The sequence below is a fragment of the Thermobia domestica genome, chromosome 7 (assembly GCF_964235325.1).
Source record: "Thermobia domestica chromosome 7, izTheDome1.hap1.1, whole genome shotgun sequence".
In the NCBI taxonomy this organism is placed as follows: Eukaryota; Metazoa; Arthropoda; class Insecta; order Zygentoma; family Lepismatidae; genus Thermobia; species Thermobia domestica.
Genome location: NC_137460.1, coordinates 254,167,690 through 254,186,398, shown reverse-complemented (window position 1 = coordinate 254,186,398; position 18,709 = coordinate 254,167,690). Strand labels below are relative to the sequence as shown.

Genomic DNA, 18,709 nt, shown 5'->3' with positions numbered 1-18,709 from the left:
CTATCTGCTTGCTAGTTCTCTGCAGGCTTTTTACGCCGATATATTTTACACTTAAATATATTAACAATTTTCTGTTTGTATTCACAGTCGCTTGTTATTTCATTAGAAGTAATTAAGAAATGCATGCATTCGTCTCATAGGAGTTTTCATTGTATCTATCTTCGCATTTAGCCAAGGGCTAAGTTACTTCACTTTTAAAATCCTCATAATACGTATGGCTCTTAAAGCAGGAATTTCATTGAGTGCAAGAAAAGACCTGTTATAAAAAAAAGTTTTTTCTAAAAAACAAAGTTAATTAACAGGATATAATTTTGATGGTTTTGTTAAATAATGACTTATCTCCAACGGGATGGACTGCGAGACATTCCGTGGCCTTACAGAGGCTTTTACAGCACTGGATGCCCGTCGTTAATTTAGAGGTTCAAATTCTTTGCTGATATTTTTGTTCATCCTCGCTGATGGTACTTCTCATGAAACCGGGGCTGCGGTGGCTCAGTGGTAGAGCGTTCACCTCTGGTGTTGGGGTCCCGGGTTCGATCCCTGCCCCCGCCAAGTGATTTTTGTGGTGGACAAACACCGTGTGCGTGGGTTTTCTCGGTGTTCTCGCGTTTCCTCCCACTTTCTTCATTCCACCATTTCATTCATCACTCATCATCACCGTCTCCTTTAGCCTAACCGGCATTACCGTGGGACGTAAAACTTAAAGATTTCATTTCCCATGAAACCGCTGCTGGACGAGAAATGTAATAGTTATCTAGAAACAATTCCTGATTTACGTCTCAATTCTACAAAAAGTATATTTTTCTAAGACACTTGCATTGGTTTTACTGGTTTATTGTAGTAAGTTCCAATTCCTGGAGATATATATATATATATATATGCAGAAATAACCTGACGAGAAATGTAATGAACTATCGCTCGTTGAACGATAGTACATCATGTCTGTCTTTTCTTATATTTACATTACAGCGTAATTCAAGCCAAATATCAAGAAGTTCTTATTATATTTCAAGCGCTGGTGGATATCCAGTGAAAGAACAATAAATAAATCATGTATGGAGTTTGAATTTATGCATATAGCATTGGTGGAATGAAAAAATAGCTGCCTGATGGTTATATACCCATCGTCAGCTACGGTTCGATTACCGGTGAATACCTACATGGCTGGAATCCAGTCAACGTATAAGCTTACGTCTGATAGACTGGACGCTGAAAAGGGGAGAAAATCCCAATTTAATTTTCTGCAGACTAATATATTTTACGTCTCTTACTTGTGATACAACTAAACTTAAGTCCTCCATATATAAAACACCAATGTGAGTATCTGAGAAAAAAATTGTAAGAAATATATTGTTTTATACTTGTGTCAATGCTGGGAACCATGCCCTTAACGTACGCTGTAACAAAATCGTTTATTCGACGTGCTTTCTCTTATTTCTTACATAAATTCCTTTTCTGCAGAAGTATCTTTACAAAAAGAGGAAAAATATACTATACAGTTAAGAGATATATTCCACTAGATATCTTACTGATAAAAGTTCACTAGGTCTTACGAGGTTTTGAAAGCAATTGTTCCAGAAGTAAATAAACAGATAAGTGTTTCTATCTGATTTGAGATTAGAATACCTTTTAATAGGGACGCTATATGGAACATGGTTCATCACATGGATATGGATTGCTAAGAGCGCGAGATCCGTTCTGGAAACGAACACTGCTGACTCGGTTGAAAACTTACATTATCCACATTGAGACGAGGAAACTCGAATTTATTCCTTACTAATAGAATGTAGTTTCCACCCTTGTGACTCGATACTTAATTTTTTCGCGAATTTAAGAAATAAGGACCACTAGCCAGATATAAGTTGTCACGAAAGGATAAATTCCTATAATTGTCTTTGTTTTGGAAGAATAAGTGCTTAAGTAAAGGATTTGATAGTTGATCCCCAATATAAAACTACTTTCTTTCACAAGAATCTCTAGCTCTTTCAAGTAATTTTGCCGGATCTGCAGTAAAAATATGAGTAAGTAATTTGTTTATTTAATAAAATCCGCCTGAGAACATTATAATTTGCCTATCAACCGGGTATGTAACATTTCTTCCACACTATCGTCTATTTTTCTATATGCAGAATCTTCATTTTATACGCACTTACATCTAGAAGAGGCAATACTTTATTTAACTAACTACATGGGGGATATTGAAGAAAATCAAAGGCAGTTCACATACTCAAGTGAATGAAACCGAATGGACTTGGCGATGTCGAAGGGATTGTTAGTAATTGATTCTCTGCCGTTTTTAATCTGTAATTGGCATTTCTCTCCGAACAAAGAAACTTAGGATTTTTCGAAGTACATTATCGTTTCTCCAACAGCCAGGTGCAGAAGAGTATTATTATTTTTGGCATCCGATTATTGATAATGTTTTGAGTGACAAAATGTAGGGACGTTAATCTTTGAGCTTTACATAGAGATATGAACAGCTTTAACGAAATGCATTTTTTTTGTTAAAAAGAAACTTTGAAATTTATTCCCAATCTGTTTATTCCAAAACTTAAATAGCATGTCCTCTTATATCAAACTATATTTACCATTTACCATATTTCTTTAGATTTTTATTTTTAACTGTTGTGATTTTATTTATTTAGTTATTATTGTTATTTACTTAACACAAACTTTCAGACTGTCTCTCCTATATGTGTTTCGTTATGTATCCGATTGAAATAATTTAACAGATCATGTATTGATAACATTTTTCTTCCAACACAAGAACAAGGTTATATTGCTAGGGTAGAAATTCCATTGTTTGGCATTTCCTAATAGATATATCAGCTTGCGTTTTAAAAAATCGTAGTAATCTAGCTACTGGTGCAAACAGAGTACTTCATAATCCGAGATACATGTTTTGGTTCCATTGGGATCTTAGCACACAACATTTCTAACTAAATATAAGTTCTTGTTGTTCGTTATTTATAGTAAATTCCCATTTAAATGTTTAGTATATATATCTGTGTGTTAAAAATATCGTTGCTCCAAACAAGTTCACAATTTACGTATTAGAAGTAAAGATCACAGTTTAAAATTTCCAATTGTAGGTTTATTTGAATGGCAAATTATGTTAATCAGAATCACATCTTGATCGTCATCTCAACCTTCTGTTGTTTTTTAACCCTCTCACGGGTAGTACGATGTAACGAAATTGAACCTACGTATGGATAATAGAAGTATGCCAGTATAGTATATATTAGGTAGGAAGGACAATACTTTGCAGACGGATGGTATTGGTCATTAGAAGCAAAAATGCTCGATCGATTCTGCTTAATTTTCGGTATACCGGAATAAAGGCCAAGATATAATAGATAGATGTTTTCTTATAGTTTTAGTTCTCAGATATTGACGAAAATATTCACATTTTAAAATAGGTAGGCAGGGAAGGAATTCACCTTTTTAAACAAGTTGCAGTTAGCACATAATTAGTTGAAGTTTACATTTTTCAAATTAAAGGTGTTTACTTTTGCATGATATTTTCAATAATACATCAAATGACAGTTGCCTTTTTAAAATTTTCAAGTGACTTGCCAGTGCTACATAAAAACTCGTGTTATGGCAAAAAAACAAAAGGAATCATTTAGTACACCATGTAGTACTTTCTTATCTCATATTTTGTTTTACCTCTTTATTTTGATCAGATTTTTACTTACAAACAGATGACATTTTCTCTAACTGTCCAAGAGCTCAGACGTAAATAATATTCATCTTGTGAACAGCGTCCCACATTTTTTTAATATTTATTTATTTTTAGTAAAACCGACTGCCCATGTAGCAAGCAGCACATTCCATTCAATTTGCCCCGACGGTTTTAATCTCACCTTTTGTTTCATCTCTTTTCAGCTGTATGCGATTTACAAGCATTTGTAATTCAATCTGATACATTCTGTATTTGTTATGTAATTTACTTTTGGTATAATATCACGTGTATTTCGTCAAAAGAGACACATTTGCTCAAAAGTATGCACTATTAGGGTGCAAGATAGTTACACTTTTACTTACAGATCTATGTTCAAAAATTAAATGATAATATTGAAAAAAATTAAACAGCTATATGGTACATTTTCGTAAATACAATTCATTTCATGTAATAGCAAATTCGATTTTTTTCAGGACAAATATTTCATCTTCCTGTGAGTGTAGCAGTGAGTCTTATTGTGAATTTACTGAACCGCCATTCCCTGTAATCGATAATAATACTTCCGAAAGATGTACGGAGAAGTTCAGTGAAGAAGATGATATAACAGAACATACACCACCCCAAGTAACGCAACTGTTGCGCATATATCAGGATTTTAGCAAGAAGGATTCACCAGCTTCGATGTCAGTGAATCACTCAATGACACGTAGTGTAAACGGTCGTTATTTCTGTAAGGCTTGTGGAAAACCATTTGTTCAAAGGATAAAATTCTTAAAACATTTATTAAAGCATTCAACTAACAAATCAGGTTCGTCTGTATATTTCAGAAAGTCCTTCACTAAGGATTCTTATACAAATCGCAAAGCATATTTGTGTGACAATTGTGGCAGAACGTTCAGAAAACTTTCTAACTTGGAAATGCATTTATTATCATTCAACTAAGAACCTATACACCTGTAAGACTTGTGGAAAAGCATTCAGTGGGAAGGACCTTTTGCATAAACACTCATCAATACACAGAATTGAAAGGCAATATTCATGTGATAAATGCGGAGAACGTTTAGTTGAAAGATCTTACGTAGATTCATTGACGTATACTTGTGTTACACCTATTTTATGTGATAAATGTGGGAAAACATTCACTCGTGTTTCCACTTTTAAAGAACACTCACTCACCCATAGAAACAACGTGATATTTATATGTGAGGTTTGTGGAAAAACATTCGTCACAAGAGCCTCATTTAATGTGCACATATTAACACATCGAAGTGAGAAACCATTTGTGTGCGAGTTCTGTGGAAAAACATTCGCTTACAAGAATCACTTAAGAAGCCATATAGGTTATCATGTAAAGGCATATTCCTGCGGTAATTGCACAAAGAAATTCTCTCTTAAGAGATCATTGGAGCAGCACCTATTCTCACATACAGGAACGAAACCATATTCATGTGACATATGTGCGGAAAACTTCACTGGAAAAATAAACTTGCGAGTTCACTTGTTAACACATAAGGACCCCCAATATTCGTGTGGGGTTTGTGAGAAAAAATTCTATCGTTCGAATAGTTTTGAGAATCACGTATTAACACATACGAGAGAGAAAACATACTCATGCGCTAATTGCGGTAAAAATTACAGTACAAAAAGTTCTTTGAGAAAGCATTTGTTAAAACTTAATTGCGAAGCAAATTAAAATAGAAAAAATGAAGTGAAATCTTTGAGTTTTACGTCCTACGGTTATGCCGGTTAGGCTAAAGGAGACGGTGATGATGAATGGTGAAATGAAGAAACTGGGGGGAAACGGGAGAACCCCGAGAAAACCCACGAGCACGGTGTTTGTCCACCACAAAGTTCGCTTGACGGGGGCTGGGATCGAACCCGGGACCCCAAGCACCAAAGGTGAACGCTCTACCACTGAGGTCCCAATTTAAAATAGAAATACAGTAATAAATAACATGATATAACATAACAGAAAGATGTAACTTATTGGAATATGAAAAAAAAAACTATCCAAAGCTCTGACAAAAACAAAAAACATCAAGCTGTATTATCCGGATGCGAGTGGAGCATTACAATATTTCATCATTGGACTGTCTGTTAATAACATATTAAGTGCCGAATAGGTCACATGGGACCTATAGGGAGGTTTCTGTAGGGCACCGGTGTTTATTAACTTTACGGGCTACCATTCGCCTTGTATATAGCTAGTTTTGTTATTGATAGTAGAAATAATTGTGATTATATAATTATAGTACACAAAATATTCGGTTATGAATGCCAATGAAGAATTAGTGATTGCTATATTTTGATTGATCTTAACTTTTCATACATTGATATCTCCGATCGTAAAATTTATCACCGCTACTCCACTCCGAATTAACTTGTGGATTTCATTGGTAAAATGCTTTTTATGTTACTTACCTCAAGAGTATCTTTAGTTGCTGTGATTGAAATTAATTCTGTATCACTTTCCACAAAATTCTATGTAGATCAACGCAAGGCAAGGAATGCAAAAAGCCATCGTAATTTCTATGCAGATAATCGCAAAGTGAATCGTAACTCTGTATTGACGCAAAACGTTACTGTGTTACCGATCGTATCATACAATATTTTTCTTTTGCTAAAACAAAATCAAGAACAGTTTTTCGTTTCAGTTTGAATCTTAGAATATAAATATAATGATTTTGCAGTTTGTCCTTAAACCCATTGTTGTACTGATTTTTGGCTTACAAATTAATTATAACCAGTTTAGTTGAGTAAAAGTTGATTATTTTCCTGATAAATATTGCTCTCTAGGGAAAATGGAATTCAACAGTTTCTCCAGTATAAAATACTGTCTATTGCATCATTAAGTAATCAGGATTTGAAAATAATGATGATAATGAGAATAGACCGAAAGGGAAAGAAAGTTGTAGAACCCTGAGCATATCCTCGCACAGAATGTTTGCCCACATAAAGCCCACTTGGGATGAACTGATAACGAACCAGTTACCTTTACCAACAGAGATCATTTTAGCTCTGAGTCTGAGCAGTGTCCCAAAATTGCAGATACGTTAAATTAACTCATATTAGTGTTCCAAAAGGGTGAAATTATTGTCTTACTGCGGTTGTTTAAGTGGCTTTTTGAAATGTCAGTTTTAAGGACCTAAATTTTAGCTCACGGGGTTGGAAAGCCATAGTATTCTTGGATGAGTTCTCGTAATTTTTTATGTCGAATGAAAGAATTACCAATTATCAGGAGGTTTAGGAAACCTCAAACTCCATGTTTATATATATATATCTTAACTGCTAATTATTGATTTAATATGCCCACGTTAATCTGTACAAGTTAGACTCAAGTCCTACCAACTAGCCAGTAGACCAGGGTGCGTGCCTTTGTTCCAACAGGGTCACGTTCGTTTCTGTGAGAGCTCTAAAATTTGAACGAAATACTGAGTTTGTATACCTGCATATATTTTAGCTTGAAACCTCATAAAGTTTCTGTGGTGAAATATGGATTGATCCCTACCCAAGCAGCACTGGTCTCCGTAATTATATCATTATTGTACAAAAGTGTTAACTCCAAAGATTTCCTTATGTAACAGTTTTTAATAACAACATAGTTATTATGAAGGTGAAGTAAGATATTCAGAAAAAAAATATTGCTTCTTTCCGTATTTGAAGGCGAATAAGTAACATTGCATACTCTGCTCTGTGTCATGGTTAGGTTCCGTCTTCTTCAGTTCACATTTACGGATATGTAAGATTGGACATAAAGTTTTGAGTTCGTGACAATAGATATTTTCAGAACAAGATAGACCGGTATATTTATTACGAAGTTAATAATGTGAAACTCCATTGTTGAGAAATGTAAAACGTAATATGCAAACAACATTTCTATGTTGTAGTTTTAGTGTTATGCATTTTTATATAGCTCAGTTAAAAAAGTGCACCTGCGTGAAAAGAAATACGGACTAATCAGCATGGAATGTTTAGAAAATTTGAAGTACGAGTCAGTTGTATTAGTGAATTTGTTGTTCTAGATTACGAATCTTCTTCCAGAATGTATATTATTATTTTCCTTCTTCAACTTTACTATATAAATATCAATAATTTCATTTGAAAATGCTTCAATATTTTCCACTCTGCCAGACTTGATTCTTATAAACTATTATTAAGCAACGAACTAATTTCTGAGCGAAGAAACCCGATTTTATTAAAACCTGATATTTTGTGACAGTTTCACCAACTGAATACATAGCTTCATCATGTACTATATTACTTTCTGACGAAGCAACTATTTTCAAAATTGTCACAACATATTAGTTTAAAATAAGTTTCATTGATCAGTGATAAATTCTTTATTTAGTTCAAAAGACTAATATGCAGCTTCCCCTCTGTGCTAGATTCTATCACGCTACCTTGGTTCACGGAACTCCATGTTCGATTCCCAGTAGAATATCGCGTAAGGGGTTCAAGTTTAGGTTTAATCACGGTCCACGTTTGATGTTCCTCGGTGCTTCCATTTTCTGCTTTTGTTCACTGCAGTACGATGTCGCTTTGAAACTGCTCCAAATTGTTTTTAGGATTAAGAGTGGTTACCACACTGCCATCGGAAATAGTTTTCATTTATGCCCGGACTGACAGTTGTTTGGTGCCAAGAAGTTTAAAAGAAAGGCACACAACATCAATTTTCTTTATTAGGAAGAATCCAAATTATTTCTGAATCTGTGTTTGCTTAGTAGACAAAGTGTATAGCTATTAGCTATAGATTTAAGTTGTTAATATTACTAGTAACTCGATCATGTTGCCTCATGTATTTAATTTTGAAATGATAAGACAAAATTAGCAAACCTACTCGCAAAACTCGATTATTATCGAATGAGTTTTAGATTACAGAGAATACTGGAAGTATTTTGCAACTTTCCTTAGGGTAAGTGTGAGCTATGAATATCGAAATTTACTAAAGATGGCGGCACTGGTAGGTAAGAGTTTTGAGGCTTCCCGTGTAGAGAATAAAATTAAGTGTGATACTTGGGACAAAACCGAAAGAAATAGTGTTCAAAATGTATGTAAACCATGTGAAATTAAAATTAGAAACAAAAATACTATTATCACAAGAGCAACATCAAGAGAAATGGTAACTTCTAGTTCAACAGTGAGAAATGACAATCAATGTGTATTGGAAAATGTTGAATGCAAATGTAACACACCTGAAATACTAAGTTTAATATATGAAGAACTATATGCTTTAAAGTGTGGTATGGAATCTGAAAGTTAAAAACTCGGAGATAAAAAAGAAACTTAACGAAGTAAGTATACAAATTGACTCTGTAGTACAGGATACTGCTGGACACGATAAGACACACGTACGACATATCTAAGAGGGAGCAGAAAACATGGTATTTGAAAAAGGTAAAACGCTCAGTGGCGGCTAATGTTAGTGTTGCAGCTTTCCGCAACGACCAAAGTATTTCAAGAAGAAAATGTCAGCAATGGTACTACTTTAAATAACATATTTTTTACTTCTTTAACTATCCGTTCCTTTAATCTGTTTTAAAAAGCGAAAGACAATCCATCACGGAGCCTCTAATTTATATTGCGTTGCAGCGCGCTTACAACAACCAGATTCCTTCAGCGCGGCAATTGGAGCGAATGTTCAGTCTCTCCTATCTCAGAAGTTAAAGGGTCTGGTCGTTGCAGTGCTTCTGCAACACAGCACGGTTTCCAGTGAAGATGAAGGTTTTTCGCGCTCAATAAGCTTTCTGATTTTTATTTCACTACCAATTAACAAATGGAATTTGTTTTTATGCATTCATATTTTTATATTACGCGACTATACTGAAGCAAATCAATATAATGACAAAAAAGTGATAGCAGAATTACAAAATAAGGAAGGAAATATGTACGAGAGCAGAAAACAATTGAAATTGGACCCGCGTTTACAAGTTAATTCTTAGCTTATATAGATAATGAAGGCTTCTTCTACAGTAATTTGTGAACCAAATATTAATAAGTGAACATGTAGAATCCACTCCCTCTCTCTGTGGATAGTATTGTAGTATATATGTATTTCTTTTTAGAAAATAAGTACATTTTATGCTGTTAATAATTTCCACATAAAACTGTATGATGGAGAACACCACACTGAATTTGGTACTAGTTAGCAATGCTATGGGGCGTAGCCACCGTGTCCGGACCTCCCAAAAATTTCGAAACTTGACTAACATTTCTTGACTTTCCTAACGAACTATGCTTGTCTAACAGAGAAATGATTGATGTAGGCACAATATTTTATTTTGTGCCTCATCATGTACTCTTTCCTTTCTTATAAAAATAACCGTTCTATCATTTTTCTAAAATGTAGGTGACAATTAAGAATTACTTATCGATTTTTCGGGTGCAGTATAAGACAGGTTCAATATTACGTAGACGTGTTGGACCCCCGTCAAATGCTTTGGACCCCTCCGAGCTAATATGCTGTTCCTACATCTGGCGGGTTTCAAAGTTGCTTTCCAGAACTATGGCATTGACAAACATTGTTTCGCCTCATGTGAAAGTATGTGTGTTCATCGTGCATTGCGTAACAACCAAGACAGATGATTTGGAATGTAGTTTTTTCTTTTACGCACATGTGTGTGTGTTGATGCATGAACAGAGTTGCCAACTCTATAAAATAAAAGCCGGCACCTCAAAATTCCCTGAGATATAGGTCTAGGCGTGAAGTATCTCTGTTCGACCTATCCATGGAAAGGAAATGTACTATACTGAACAAAAGTGCATTAGCAGATATGTTCTGTATGTCCTTAGAAGATTCACTAATAAGCTTAAAGATACATTTTGCTAAGAAACTGAAATTGATCAATCGGCATTGATGAATTGATTGTATTTACCGGTAACTACCATTTCTTTAAAATTATCGAAACAAATGAACAAAAGTATAATAATCTTCACGTGACAATTTTGAATTCGGAAAATGAAATTTATTCTTTAAACATATAGGGCCATATGCAGAATCGTTTTGACGTATGATTAGCAAAATACGAAAGGCCTGACGACTGCAGGACTTTGTAGAATGTCACTAATCACGCGTCAGAAGGACTCTGGATAAGGCCTATAGTTTCCACTTCAATTACAGGAAATTTCTTTAAGAAGTCCTTTTCCACTCTTAATGAATGTATAAAATTACTTGAAAGTAAATTTCAAATTTCCCCTGATACAGTACCTGTCATCCATCTAAAATTATCTAAACAGGTGAACAAAATATATTAATCGTTGATAGATGGTAAACGTAACAGTTTTGTGATTACAGAATGACAGCTACTTTTTCAACATCTATACTTCGAACTAGATGAAATTGCTTTGAACTAAATACAAATTTGAAAAAACCGGTCATAAAGGGCTGGTGAGAAGTTTGTACTCGTCACCGGCTTTAATCAAAATAATTTTTCCGGAGAGGAAGGTGAAAAATCGGCCAGTTGGCAGCCCTATGTTTGAATATGTGACATTCGCAATTCATATACCAGTATTATCTGTCAGGAAAGTAAATGTACACCTATTTTTCGAGTCTGGCATTCCTGCGCTCCATCCGTGGAGAGTATGAGTATTAAATCAATCAAATGTTTACTGAGGGGCAAAAAAAAAAAAAAAAACGTTTAACCTGAATAAGACATTGCAGAGGTGCACAAGCTGTGAATACGAATAGTGCATAGTGTAAATAAAGGACGACACCGAAAGAGAAAGCCAGAAACAGCTGTTAAACTTACAAAAAATAGTAAAAATTGTTGAAGTGGAAACATAAAACACAAACACAACAAATACGCGGACAACTAAACGTTCATCATGTCATGATGTTGGTGTAGTGGTTAAGGTGCAGGCTTACAAATGCAAGGGTCGCCAGTTCGAATCTTCAGTAAGGACATTTTTAAAAATTTTTTGTTAATAATACATGCAGCTCATGAGAGATGGTAAAAGAGGTCGTATTTAGTTTTTCGTAGTAATAATTATTGGTAATGTTTAGTACTGATAATACTTTTTGTCTTTGCGTATTGCTTTTGTTCTTTTCTTCATTTCAAAAGAGAAGAATATCCGAACAAATGCCACCAAAATTCCTCATATTTTGAATGTAAACGCCATTTGCAATTAGTAAAGAATAAAAATTGAACGTTCCGATGTAGCTGCAAAAAGTAAAAAGAAAAACATGGAAGTGGACCATACTCATGGTTATTAAAAATACAATTTCTACATGCCTTACACCTCCCGACCACGTTTCTACGTTAGCAAGTAAGAGGTTTGTGTTAAGTTTAAGCTGGTCAATATGTTTTGCAAAGGGGCTCGTTTAGCTCTGACGCACCACAGATGGGAGAAGGGAGCAAAACACTTTTTCTCTCTCCCTGTGTGTGTCTATTTATCTATCTATCTGTATATGTATAACGCTATTTGTCAATGCCATAACCACCCTAATTTTCAGCAGACTGAGACGAAACTTGGCACAAACATGAATTGTTCAAATATCTTGATGAGTTCGTTAACCAGAATAATTAGATGAAAATGTTCAAAATGGCGGCCCTTCAAACTCTTAAAAACTTTCAAGGGAACCAAATTTCGCCCATAGATAGGTATTCAGAAAGTTTGAATAACTTTTCCTCTTTTACTGAAATATTTGTGCAGAGACTTATTGAAATATTGGACCCGATTAATCGCATAAAGAAGGTTCACGCCCTTTCCCTACGGTCAGGCTTTTTTTTTTTTGCAGGAGAGGGTTATTTTGGGGTCGGAACAAGGTGATTGTTAGTGATGATATGAAATTACACATTGAAAGTGAAGTAACTTGTGAAACGTGTTATTTAAAAGAATAATATAATAAATGTGCTTTCCTCTAACACAGAGAACTGTAAATCATGTATTCCGAGTTCGGGAGCGTGTATGGCGAGGAGTGTTATTTGATTTGCTTTTTAGTAACACATTGCATTGCAAATAAAGGTAGGCAACATTAGTGGTAAGTAAAACAATAATAACAATAATAATAATAATAATAATAATAGTTGTTGTTTGTGGCAAGACATTATCTTCCTCAATTCTTCTTCAAACGTAATAATTGTAACGCCATATCTCCCTTACAAACAAAATATTAGCAATTTATATGGAGAGAACGGGAAATTGTAGTGATGGGAGCAACGTTGGACAGTATGCACTCATAGTACTCAGAAAAATAAGCGTATTCAATGCAAAATGAACGAAGAGTCATTGTCATGCGGTGTCATGGGGCCACGGCAGAGCCCTCTTTAGGCAAAATGTCGATAACTTATATCGAGAGAACAGGAGGTGATAGTGAGATGGAACCAACGTTGGACACTGTGGACCCATAAGGCGCATCGAAATAATTAAGGGGGCGGGCGCCAGCCAGCCTTATTTATTTCCACATAATAATATAACATTATATTGTCGAAATACACACACGAGTTAGCTAGTAATATTTCATATTATTATTATTATTATCGACAGCGTCTTTTCATTACGTGTGCATGTTTGACATGAAGCCAAAGAGAAGATCCATCATTCGTAGAAAGAATAAGAATAGTAAGTTACTTTACTGTGAACGACAGCGAAAAACACGAAAAGAGTGGCTGTAGCAAAAGAAACAATACTTTCTCTCAAATAGAAAAAAAATCAAGCCGAGATAGATTCGAACTCGCATGGACGGCGCGAACAACCAGTTCATTGTCCACATTTTTTTAACTGACTCACCGAACGTGTTTTAGTAACTTACTTATTGCTAATTTTACTTGCTTCACTCGTTTAACTTGCTTTTTCTAATAAATTATAACGACAGGACACGAACACAGAAACATAAGGAACAGTTGAAAATCATAGATGCTATCCCGCCGGGAATCGAACCCGGGAAACCATGCACCAAAGCCGCACGTGCTAGCCACTAGACCAGCGGGGAGGGCACCGCTCACTTCCTGTGTCGTGAGGGATTACGACCACTGTATTGCCAGCTATCACCTCTGTGGGTTGTATACTATGATCACATGTTTCTTCTTTGCTGGAAGAGTTAAACCTACATTCTATGCAATACATGAGGTATTTAGACCTACATGCTCTTCATATAATGTAATAAAAGGGTCATGCTGGGAATAAGAAAAATAACATTCCTTGGACAAAACGGAAACTATAGGCATCAGAAATATTTATCTAGGAGGCATGCGCAGTAGTATATTTCAGAATAGTTACTGTTTAGTTCAGTAAACGAAGAAAGGGGTACAAAAAAGCAAATATGTCGTGTCAACGAGATCGACCAGAGTTGACAGAGGCGGAAGCAGATGTGTAGTAATACAACAACTTGGTTAAATTGATAATTGGTCCTTTATTCTGTAGTAGATCGTATCGCAAATTTACGGGAGAGCAGAGAAAGACTTATTAACGCTGACATATAGTAAGCTTTAGTAACACGATCATACAGACACAAATGGATGTAACTGTGAGTACTACAACTTGGATTTAACGAAAGCCGTTTAGATATTCAGTGGTTTGCAGGGTTGTATAAGACACAATACAATTCATCATACCTCAGCTTCCAGTAACTAGATACATGCAATTTCTGGTTACATACTGAAACTGCTGCCGGATTTTAGTACACGATGTATTGCAGGATACAAAATGCTTTGCATTACTTGTTTGTTTGTAGACAGCTACTAGCTTAGTGTTCTGAAAGGTTGTGTATATACTAGAGATAGCCAACTCCGGAATTATTACTTTCCGGACTCCCGAAAGTAAAACCGGACAAATTCCGGAATTCGACAAATTCCGATTTTGGAATATTTCCGGAATTCGGAAAAATCCAGAATTTAGAAATTTCTGATTTCGTTAACATTCCGGAATTCGGAAAAATCAAATTTTTTCTAAATCCGGAGTTTTTCTCATTTCCGGAATTTTCTAAATTCCGGATTGTTTCCGAGTTCCGAAATTCTTCTGAGTTCCGGAGTTTAACTGAATTCCATAATTTTCCGAAATCCGGAAAGTAAAAGTTCCGCTTCCGAAAAATGAATTTATTTTGGTTAATATGAATCGTGGCGGCAATAATTCTTTGACCAGGTAATGGCGATTGCTTTGCAAGAAATGGGGTGTATGAGAATTCAATCTGTCCTATTTGTAGTTTCGTGTGGATAAAAAAACTTGTGAACCAGCTGTTTAAGAACAACTCAAGTTATTAATGTAAACTTTTCCGACCTCATAAAAGAAATACGAAAGACATTTTGAATCGAACAATTATAACATACAAGTTTGCAAGCGGAGACAAAGAAACCTAACGTAACCAGACTAAAAACGAATCTTTTACCGCGTAGCGATCACGGTTCAGTGGTCAAGGTGCTTGTGCGAATGCACATTGTATTTTTTTTGTTACTTTAGGATTTTTGATGGCGATTGATCGGCGAGAACATACGTTTTATTATATTCAGATATTTGAATACTCAGATGTTTCAATACTTGAACTATCAAATCTTCAGGAATAATAATAGTAGTAATAATAAACTAATAATAATTATTATTATCTCGTAGAAGATTAAAAGCTAGGAGCTAATTATCGCTCAGGTCATACCATTACAAGCAGAAACGTGACATTTGGAAAGAATATTTCGGTTTGGCTTAATGTTGCTCACGAGAAGAGGAGTTTCTCATCTCGTTTCTAAAACAAATAAAATAATATGAGAATTAACATTTTACATTCGAGACGGGTCAAGGCTAACTCAAAATTTTCGTCTCTCTTTGGAGATGAGAATCGAGAGGAGACGAAAAGTAGGGTAAACATTTCCCGTCTTGTCTCGATTCTTGAAATAATGTATGTCCATTCTTTAAGTAACAATTGCTCTGCAGACTGATCTCATAGGCTATTTCGTTACATTATATTTCAGAGCTCATTGAATTATGCTCTGTGTAGGTATTTTGTAGCAAAGCTTTTATATTTACCTCTGCATATCCTAAAAATTAGTTTATTATATGCCTTACTGTTGCGTGATATTCAGTTATATTAATTACAGTTATATTCCTTAAAACATACAGTAGAATACTTTCTACATGAAACTTCAATGGAACGTTGTAATTTAAAATGTTGGTAGTTGCACAGGTGTGTCTTGAAGGTACGGAACCCTTTACCCGAAATCTCTACTTTTAAGTAAGTTTTGCCAAATTTCAACGGCAAGTTTAAAACTTTTCTTCTTCTTCTTCTTATTATTATTATTATTATTATTATTATTATTATTATATCAACACCGTGTATAATTAAAAGATATACGGTTTGTATCTGAATAGTAAAAGCTAATTGACTGTCGATCTCGGTCTTCGAGAAGTCTGCAGGAGTGAAGGACATCGGTCATGTTCTGGGTTTGAGTTCCGAAGGGGCAAGTATTCGGGGTCGAGCCAAAAATTGTTAAAAGTTATAGGCTTCAGCCAAACATGTTCAAAACAGCTGGGACCGGGTTTAGGGTCCTCAACGGCTCGAGCGGCTCTGCTTACAGCTCATTCACTATCGAACCGAACCGAGAAGTGAGCCGAGCCAACAGCTCACCCAACCGAGCCGATTTGAGCCATCGGCTTAGTTGAGCTGAATCGAAACGTGCCGATGGACTAGTTTCAACTTAGCTGGCTTGAACCAGTTCACATGAGGTGAGTAGGAAACCCATCCCAACCGAGAAAGCTCGAGCCATCAGCTCAATTGAGCTGAGTCGATGGCTCGTTCCAATTGAGCCGGCTCGGGTCATCGTCTCCCCTACTGAACCGAGTCGAGCTGTTCGCTCAGTTGATACGAGCCGAGCCGGTTGATATCACTACCCGAGTTGGTCTTCTGCTTGGGGTCAAGAATTCGACAGTGCAGGTCTCAGCCTTGATTTTAAGAACTACAGTATATACTTATATTGGTGATTACGACATTTGAGGCTGTCTCGTAACAATAATAAAAAAAAACTCTTGCCTTCTCGTTATCTAGACGAGACGAGATACACTAAAATTGCCCCACGAGATGCACTAAAATTACGAGACGAGACGCACCCCTGCCGTGAGCAACACTAAAAGTATTCCACATCACTGCTTACATTTCTCATGGCTTTCGCTTTCCAGTCTAATCAGGCCATTATTTCAAAACGAGTTAAAACGAGCTGAAGGAGCGAGCGATCCATTGTCAAACTCGACTCAACTCGAAACTCGCCCTCGAAAACAGCTTGACCTTGATCGCTACGCGGTAAACGATTCGTCTTTAGTCTGGTTACGTTAGCTTTCTTTGTCTCCGCTTGCAAACTTGTATGTTATATTTCTTCGATTAAAAATGTCTTTCGTATTTCTTTTATGATGTCGGCAAAGTTTACATTAATAACTTGAGTTTTTCTTAAACCGTTGGTTCACAAGTTTAATTTTTCTCCACACGAAACTACAAATATGACAGATTGAATTCTCATACTCTCTATTTCTTTCAAAGCAGTCGCCATTACCTGGTCAAAGACTTATTTCCACCACGATTCATATCAACCAAAATAAATTCATTTTTTTGGAAGCGGAACTCACTTTCCGGATTTCGGAAATTTATGGAATTCAGTAAAACTCCCTAATTCAGAAGAATTCCGGAACTTGGGAAGAATCCGGAATTCAGAAAATTCCGGAATTGAGAAAAACTCCGAATTTCGAAAAATCCGGATTGTTCCGAATTCCGGAATGTTAACGAAATCAGAAATTTCTAAATTCCGGATTTTTCCGAATTCCGGAATTATTCCAAAATCGGAATTTGTCGAATTCCGGAATTATTCCAAAATCGGAATTTGTCGAATTCCGGAATTTGTCCAGTTTTACTTTCGGGAGTCCGGAAAGTAATAATTCCGGAGTTGGCTATCTCTAGTATATACACAACCTTTCAGAACACTAAGCTAGTAGCTGTCTACAAACAAACAAGTAATGCAAAGCATTTTGTATCCTGCAATACGTCATGTATTAAAATCCGACAGCAGTTTCAGTATGTAACCAGAAATTGCATGTATCTAGTTACTGGAAGCTGAGGTATGATGAAATGTATTGTGTCTTATACAACCCTGCAAACCACTGAATATCTAAACGGCTTTCGTTAAATCCAAGTTGTAGTACTCACAGTTACATCCATTTGTGTCTGTATGATCGTGTTACTAAAGCTTACTATATGACAGCGTTAGTAAGTCTTTCTCTGCTCTCCCGTAAAGTTGTGATACGATCTACTACAGAATAAAGAAACAATTATCAATTTAACCAAGTTGTTTTATTACTACACATCTACTTCCGCCTCTGTCAACTTTGGTCGATCTCGTTGACACGACATATTTGCTTTTTTATACCCCTTTCTTCGTTTACTGAACTAAACAGTAACTATTCTGAAATATACTACTGCGCATGCCTCCTAGATAAATATTTCTGATGCCTATAGTTTCCGTTTTGTCCAAGGAATGTTATTTTTCTTATTCCCAGCATGACCCTTTTATTACATTATATGAAGAGCATGTAGGTCTAAATACCTCATGTATTACATAGAATGTGGGTTTAACTCTTCCTGCAAAGAAGAAACATGTGACCATAATATACAACCCACAGAGGTGATAGCTGGCAATACAGTGGTCGTAATCCCTCACGACACAGGAAGTGAGCGATGCCCTCCCCGCTGGTCTAGTGGCTAGCACGTTCGGCTTTGGGGTATAGTTTCTCGGGTTTGAATTCCGGCGGGAGACCATCTATGATTTTTAACTCTACTCGATGTTTCTGTGTTCGTGTCCTGTTGTTATAAGTTATTAGAAAAAGCAAGTTAAACGAGTGAAGCAAGTAAAATTAGCAATAAGTAAGTTACTAAAACACATTCGGTGAGTCAGTTAAAAAAATGTGGACAATGAACTGGTTGTTCGCGCCGTCCACGCGAGTTCGAATCTATCTCGGCTTGATTTTTTATCCATTTGAGAGAAAGTGTTGTTTGTTTTCTCTACATGTATGCACTCTTTTCGTTTTTCTCGCCGTCGTTCACAGTTGAAGTAACTGACTATT

The 18,709-nt window shown here is 35.8% G+C and overlaps 2 protein-coding genes across 7 annotated transcripts in view; one reads left to right on the top strand and one right to left on the bottom strand.

Moving 5' to 3' along the window:
• The window catches only part of LOC145690832 (uncharacterized), a 294,099-nt gene that overhangs the window by 107,980 nt on the left and 167,410 nt on the right, over window positions 1–18,709 (bottom strand). The window lies entirely within an intron of this gene.
• LOC145690834 (uncharacterized) overlaps window positions 1–18,709 on the top strand; it is an 82,925-nt gene that overhangs the window by 8,747 nt on the left and 55,469 nt on the right. For 3 of the 5 annotated variants that reach the window (XR_014132290.1, XM_081766165.1, XM_081766166.1), the window contains one exon: window positions 4,159–4,734. The exons of the other annotated variants lie outside the window; for them this stretch is intronic. Coding sequence is in view for 2 of the 3 variants with exons in the window: in XM_081766165.1 (XP_081622291.1) it covers window positions 4,159–4,627 (469 nt within the window). In the remaining variant the exon portion in view is untranslated. Of the gene's footprint in view, window positions 1–4,158; window positions 4,735–18,709 lie in introns of those variants that run through there. 5 annotated transcript variants of the gene reach the window in all.